This window comes from Phoxinus phoxinus (genome assembly GCF_949152265.1).
Source record: "Phoxinus phoxinus genome assembly, chromosome: 24".
Taxonomy (NCBI): Eukaryota; Metazoa; Chordata; class Actinopteri; order Cypriniformes; family Leuciscidae; genus Phoxinus; species Phoxinus phoxinus.
Genome location: NC_136899.1, coordinates 10,670,444 through 10,677,893, shown reverse-complemented (window position 1 = coordinate 10,677,893; position 7,450 = coordinate 10,670,444). Strand labels below are relative to the sequence as shown.

The window sequence follows — 7,450 nt, the reverse complement described above, 5'->3', positions numbered from 1 at the left end:
CAGATGTTTATCCAAATATATCCCACAAGCAGTCAACCCATGACCTTGAAGCCTCAAAATTAACAGTTCTTTTATGGAATATAGGCATATTGCAGAGTTTATAAGAACAAAAATTTATATTGACACAGATTTTGAACTTTATTGAATCAACAATGTTCTGAATTAAGCTGAATAATGACACTATTATCTGCTGTAGAGCTGCTTATATCGGAATTGAACTCCTGTCATAATTTACATTTAGCCTACATTTATACAGTACATTTATAATTTATGAACAGTGCAACACTGCCACACAGTTATTGAACCAAATTGAACAAATTAAATTGAGCTGAATAATGACACTGCTTCACAGCTGAAATTGAATTAATTTCATAACGGATTAATTTTACAGCACTAATTCTCCTGTTTGTTAATGTCAAGCTGCTTTGAAACTATCTGTATTGTATAAAACGCTATAAATAAATGTGATTTGACTTTGAATGTGATTTATTATAAAAGATTTATCCATGCACATAATTATTTTTTTAGATTCCAAATAATTCATCCAAAATATTAAATTCACTTCCCCCTCGCAATGACATCTCTTCTCTGATGGCGTGTGCATCAGCGCGAGGGTGGGACAATAATCCCTCTTCTCCAGCAACCTGTCACTCACATGAGAGCAAACGACAACAACAAAAATCAAATCCTGCCTTTCATTTTTTTCTTGTCAGAGAAGCCGTTTAAACCAGATAAGCGTCACAATAGGGGAAAATGGCAATCGCAGATGGATCTAAGAAGCACAGAGGATGATTTATATTGAAAATTATAACACCATTTAGTGAATTTAAAATATTTTCTTTTAAAGCCTGGTTTTGCACCACTGTATTCCTCTTCGGGGCAGCGTCTTTAGGTTGCAAAAAGAAGAAATCCAGAAAAAACAGTGTCGTCGTCTTCATCTGCATATAACCCGTTAAATAGCTGTTTATCAGCCACTTGCAACCACACTTTATCTCCGACCTCCAGTTCTAGGACTGCCCCTCCGGAAGCCTGGTCCTCACCTGCTTGGTAGCTGTCCATAGTGTAGATCACTTTTTGACCATTCTTCACCAGGGCCACTTTGACATTGCGAGAGTAGACAGTGATATGGTAGGAGAAAAAATATGCTCCGCTGATGGCACAAGTAAAGCGGCCGGTCTCAGGGTCGTAGTGACCCTGGCGGTTATAGAGGATTTTATCAAAGCGAATTGGAGCACTAGCGCCAGGTAACTTGGTGCTTTCACTCAGTCTAGCTGAGAAGGCACTTTTTGGTATCTCAGGCATGTCCCCCTTTGGACCTTGCTCCCCGATGTCTCCTTTTGACCCTTTCTCACCACGAACACCAATGCTGCCTTTGATACCTGGTTGGCCGAGCTCACCTTTTGGTCCTGGTCGCCCTGGGGGCCCCAAAGGACCCTGTATGCCCTTGTCTCCCCTATAGCCAATGTCTCCTTGTGATCCTTCAGGGCCTATAGGACCCACGTCCCCTTTGATGCCCTGTGGTCCTGACAAACCAAGTTCTCCCTTCTGGCCTTTCAACCCCAGTGGCCCTGAGAAGCCTTGGGGCCCCATTTTGCCAGGTGGGCCCCTTTCTCCATTGTCTCCTCGCTTCCCCTTCACACCAGCTATGCCAGGAACACCTGAAAAAGCACCAATCTTATGATAATAGCAGTATCCAAATGAAATTCATATTTACTCTATTCTATTCAACTGAATTGTATCCATACATGTTTAATTATGTACAGTTAAACCTTATAAAATGTACTTTAAGGGGCAAGCAAGAAAATATATTTGCAATTTTGGGTAATTTGCAATATAACTATACCTGAAACGTATCAAAACATATTTATATAGGCTAAATACATTTTAGATTTTAATAATAGAAATATGCTTTGGCCATTTTTGGAATAAATTAAAAAATGTACAATTCAATTATTGTTTTAAATTTTCTTTGCCATATGGGAGGACTTAGAAAAGGATGCACGCATGCATGCACACACAAGCACGCACGCACACACACACACACACACACTATTACCATGTTCTCCTTTATCTCCTTTTGGTCCGACTTTTCCAACTTCTCCACATGTTCCTATATCACCTTTAGAAAACATAAACAGTTGTATTTTTTTGTATGTATTGTGTGAAACACATATATCAAAATGATATAAATCTGATCAACAATGTGTCTTAGACTTTAAAATTTAAATGTCAAACAGTATGGCAAACCTCTTTCCGAAGAATTTCTTTTACCATGTTTAATTTGTGTACCTATCTGACATCATAACTTAGCTTAAAGGTGACTGATTAACTGTAGTCAAGACGTTTTTGCTTTCATTCTTACCTCTATCTCCTTTATCACCATTGGCCCCATCTCTGCCATCCCGACCTGGCATTCCATTGTGTCCTGGATCTCCAGGGATCCCAGGGTGACCATTCACACAACCAGAATTTTTGTCAGGAACACTCTGCTCTGCAGCATTGATCAATACAAGTAGAAAAAGCATACAAATCTGTCTGGGAAAGAGCATGTTCCTCTCATTCACCTGTGCAGCAAGAGTCCAAGAACGGTCGCAGTGTTTGAGGAGGCACACAACACAGAATGTGCAAAAATATCTGAAGATTTTTCAGACTTGACTTTGCCAACCTGCTATTTCATTGGTCAGAATGTCGTTGTTTAGATTACTTATTGTACCCAAATATGTTACACATCACCTGTGTCCTCTATTGTAATTCATTTTTGTATTTTAGTTTAGATAATAATCAACCTGAAACATGCAATTGCACAATCCATATTAGCATAGAGTTTGGCTAAAAGCCATTTATATTCATTATATTGTGGAGTAAAGCTAATATTAAACTGAAAGCCATCATGAAAGTCAGTCTGTCACTTCCATAAGAGCTTTGGGATGTTATGTGACCCAAGTATCTTGTGCTTTAATTTACATTATTGATTTGGTTGCTTTATAAATGTTACTGAACAGTCATAAAGTCAGTCTAAAGAGCATCATGCAATTCATTGCTTAATGAACATGGTCCCATTCAGCTCCACATGGGTGTTACTCTATCTTGATTAAATTTCCAGTTCAGTGACACTGCAAACGCATCCCAACGCTTGACCTTATGGATAATGCTTTCCCATTTGGCTTTAAGCTTTATAAATATGTCTGTCTTCCTCCCACTCTTGAACATAAAGGTTTCAATTAGAGCTAAAAGGTTTCTACAGCCATATAAGAAAACTTGTAACAGAGCCACAACAAGCAGAGGTATTAAATTGTAAAGGCGAAATCCACCTGAACCTTTTTTTTCTTAAGGCGCATTTACTGTCGCTCAGCGAAAGTTTGTGGGCAAAATTTTCAATAGGAAGCTTGAACTTTTATCCCAAAAATTATTTTTGCAATTGCAACATTATTTTAATAACGATTTTATATCTCTTTTTTTCCCCTCAGAATTGTGAGCTATAAACTCACAATTGCACGATTTAAAGTCGGAAATGCGAGATATAAACTCACAATTAAAATAATTTCGCAATTGCGCGAAGCAAGTCAGAATTGTGGGATACTCGCAATTGCGAGAAAAAGTCAGAATTGTGGGATATAAAATTATAATAGACTTTATCTTGCATTTCTGACTTTCCTCGGAATTGCTAATTTTTTTTAAATTGCACGTTTATATCTCGCAATTCTGACTTTATAACTCGCAATTGCGAGTTTATATCTCGCAATTCTGTGAAAATTTTTGCATTTTTTTTTTTTTGTGGCGGAAACAAGCTTCCATAAGATTGTGTTTCTCGCATATGGGCAAAAAAAGTTTCCCAAGCAGACTTCGCTCGTGTTCAAGTTGGAAATTTGCTTGATGTGAAAGTGACGTTTTGTCTGCAAAATTGACCACACCTTAATTCTTTATAAATCCACATTTTGTTGATTTTAATAAACTAGAAACCAATCTCCTGATCATAAAAACTTATGTAACATCAAGAACATTTTGGACCAGTAGAGACAGCCTATAAGCAAACTAAGATAACTATTGTAAAAACTATTTAAAATATTGTACAAAATAAATTCGTTTTAAAACTTATGCAACATAAAATATAATTTTAATGAAGACAAGAACACATTATTCAATCATGTTAAGGTACAAATTTACTAAACATTTGGATTAAACATGGTCACGAAAACCAAACTTATGAAACTGACATGGAATGTTCACACAACAATGGACAACACAAACAAATATATTTATACATTTATTAATCTGCATACAGTACTTCCGGTTAGTATGTGAATTGATATTCTTAATTGTTCTTTCCCTTTTTGCTATTGAAACAGCAAAAGGGCAGATCAGTGATCACAATATCAACAGGCGCAATACAGTCTCCGCAAGGGCAAACTTTTGTCCTTTACTGTTCATTCAAACACTATGTAAACTAGTAAACTGTTACAGTTGCTGTCTGTTATTTGGTATATGAACACACTGTTTGCTCATAGAGAATAAGGCAGTTGTTTTGACTTGCTTAGATAAAACTTTAAGAATAACTATCACTATTTGCATACATTAAATAAATACATTTTATAACAAGCTGAGCAAACCAAACATAAAATAAATATATCTAGCATGCTCTAATGTCTTAAAACCCCTTAAGACTGCTCATCTTCATCAAATAGATGCCACCATCATAGAACACTGCTTGGTAAGGGCTGAGGTGAGGGGGGTGGGGGGGTTAAGTTTTTTTGGGTGTTTATGCAGGTTGCTTGGCACTCGTATGGCTTCACATAATCTGCCGATGCATGCCGTAACCAGTCATGCCAGCCTGAGATGCCCCACGGTTACTGCCCATCTGTAAGCCAATCAGATTCTGACCCTGCCGCATCTGCTCCTCAGAAAACTCTCGACGGTTGCCTTGAGATTTCCTGTCACACAACATCAAAAAGAGTTCACATGGCACTGATACACAACAAAGTCCATTTACAAGTCCAACCAGACAGGACTTAACGCACCATTATGAATTAGTCAGACGGAAATCTTCCTCACCTGTGAAACCAGTCCCGGTTACCTCGGTAATGTCCGTCGTCTTTTGTGACGGCCACGCTACCCAGTGACATTAGAGTTCTCTGGACGGCTGCCATGTCTTTTCCTTTAACCAAGGAAAGCAACAAGCACTGAAGTGACTTTGGCTACACACCAAGAACGCAGCTACAGTACATCACCCCAGAAAGCATTCAAAGGCCTGGTTGACTAAAAGCAATGCCTTCGAAACAATTGAAACTCCTATATTAATTTGCTACAGCTGCATGCTTTTACAAGCTAATTCTGAAGATTAAGACGTGCTGCTCCAGAACTTATAAAAACTAATTTTACTGTACCTTCCCACAAGTCCACTGTCTGAAAAATGTCTGTGGTGATTACTCCATAGGCTTCAGCTGCCTGAAGGAACTGGGAGATCTTTTCCATCTGCTTAAAGGCCATCTGTGTCTCTGGGATCTTCGTAATAGGCTCCTTACCACGCGGATACAAACTGTTAATGAGTCTACAGAGGATCTGCAGACATGGACAATGGGCGAAATAAAGGTAAATAAAAGATGAACAGAATCATGTTGGTGTGAGATTGTCAAACTGATGTTTACTTACAGTGCCATCCATTAGCCAGTTCTGAAAGTTTTGTCTCCCTGGCTGTGGTTTTTCAACATTTCCTCCGCACTGAGCAACAATCCAGTCCACCAGTCGAGATTCCAGGTCTGTGTCATATTTCTGCTCGATCTTTTCCTGCACCTCACGGCTCAGTCCATAACTGGGTCCTCGGTTCGCCATTGGTCACTTAAGTTGAATAATTCTAGATATTTCCCCAGTAGCCCAGTATATATATATATATATGTATATATATAAAGAGACACTAAGCTGAACCTGTGCTACAAAGAGAGAGCGAGAGAAAATTTCACCTTTAGCTACTCTGTATACTTGTTGGGCACATAAAGTGCCTAAAAGTCTTTGCAAATATTAATAGTCAGAATCAGGTTTTGAGCTCTGCAGAATATGAATTGTCCTGTATTGTGTTTATATTTTATTGTATATGATGATGATCACGCACCGAGAAGGGGTAGGCTAATATTGACCGGGGTGTGGTCCATGCTTGTTTCCATGTGACTTTAAAGAAAAAAATCTATAGACTATATGTTTCAATCTAAACCTATTCCGAACTTTATAAAAGAAGATCAATGCAATTATCAAATTATTTCTTAGAATTAGGTAGAGCATGCAGACGCAAAAAGAAACTGCCTGCGCAGGTTTAGCCCAAATTAGTTTTAAACTATTACATTTATCCTACTGAATTCTGCCTGCGATGTCCACATACAAAATCATTTTTTCAAGGATAACGTATTACTTACTGAAAGGAGATGTGCGTGTCGTCCTCTGTCGCAGCGAGGTCAAATCCTTCCTGTGGTCATATCACTGCTCAGAGATGCTGGACTGAAACATCCATGCAGCGGGGACGGGGCGTGGCTCCGAGCGCACTGTCCGGAGTGCCGAATCCTACTATGGTGGAGGCTTGGCTTATGAATATTAATTAGCTACGTATCTGGACGCTGATGGAAAGTTACCAAGTAGCGGCGGCCTGACTTAATTGACATTCATGAGCTTGTCTGGAATAGCAAGAAGGACTGTTCAAACAAATGCAACACTATTGTACAAAATCAGCCTAAAACTAACAATGGTGAATACTTCACTTATAAAAAAAGAAAAGATTTTATATACATTTACCTCTCTACAACGTTATGCGCTTTCATAATGCGAGATTTAAAGGGATAGTTCACCCCCCAAAAAATTATTCTGTCATTAATTAGCTACTCACCCATGTTGTTCCAAACCCAAGACTTTGGAACTCAAATGAAGATCTTTTTGATGAAATCTGAGCACTTTCTGTGCCTCCATAGACATAAGCTTCAAAAAGAGAAGAGATCGTAAAACTAATCCACATAAATTGAGCAGTGTAGTCCAAAAAAATTCTAAAGAGATATATTGCTTTATATGATGAACAGATTAAATTAAGACTTTTATTCACATAACATTCATCAACTTACACATCAGTTTTAAATGGAAGCTCAAGCATGTTTGCTTGAAGTGTGAGAACCAATGAGGTTCATTCTCTTGTTACAGCACTTTTGAGCTTCCACAAGAACCATTGAGGTTTGAGCTTCAGTTTATTTTTGCAGATCAATGTTTATGTGAATAAAAGCCTAAATTAAATTTGTTCAACCTATAAAGCGATTGAGTCTCTTAAGAAAATGTGGACTAAACCACACAATGCATATGGATTAGTTTTACGATCTCTTTATGAACTTTCTGGAGCATGAAAGTGGTAGTTTTATGTAGCTGTCAATGGAGGGACAGAAAGCTCTCAGATTTCATCAAAAGTATCTTCATTTGTTTTCCAAAG

The 7,450-nt window shown here is 38.1% G+C and overlaps 2 protein-coding genes across 3 annotated transcripts; both read right to left on the bottom strand.

The window, feature by feature from the left end:
* Window positions 1–888: 888 nt before the first annotated feature.
* On the bottom strand, window positions 889–2,549 carry c1qtnf9 (C1q and TNF related 9; the record flags this gene model as incomplete). The annotated part of the gene is made up of 3 exons (XM_079601766.1): window positions 889–1,658; window positions 2,057–2,119; window positions 2,363–2,549. The coding sequence occupies 3 exons, from the start codon at window positions 2,547–2,549 to the stop codon at window positions 889–891; spliced, it is 1,020 nt and encodes a 339-aa protein (XP_079457892.1).
* A 1,548-nt stretch (window positions 2,550–4,097) lies between these two features.
* Window positions 4,098–6,529, bottom strand: tagln3b (transgelin 3b). 2 transcript variants are annotated; one of them, XM_079601261.1, is made up of 5 exons: window positions 6,402–6,529; window positions 5,647–5,919; window positions 5,382–5,556; window positions 5,050–5,152; window positions 4,098–4,928 (listed from the first exon to the last, which is right to left on the bottom strand). In XM_079601261.1, exons 2-5 carry the CDS (start codon window positions 5,824–5,826, stop codon window positions 4,787–4,789), a joined length of 600 nt encoding a protein of 199 aa, XP_079457387.1. In that variant the 5' UTR covers window positions 5,827–5,919; window positions 6,402–6,529; the 3' UTR covers window positions 4,098–4,786. The 2 variants fall into 2 exon arrangements, with proteins under 2 accessions (XP_079457387.1, XP_079457386.1); XM_079601260.1 differs by having other exon boundaries at window positions 5,647–5,924; window positions 6,402–6,512.
* Between the last annotated feature and the right edge of the window lie 921 nt (window positions 6,530–7,450).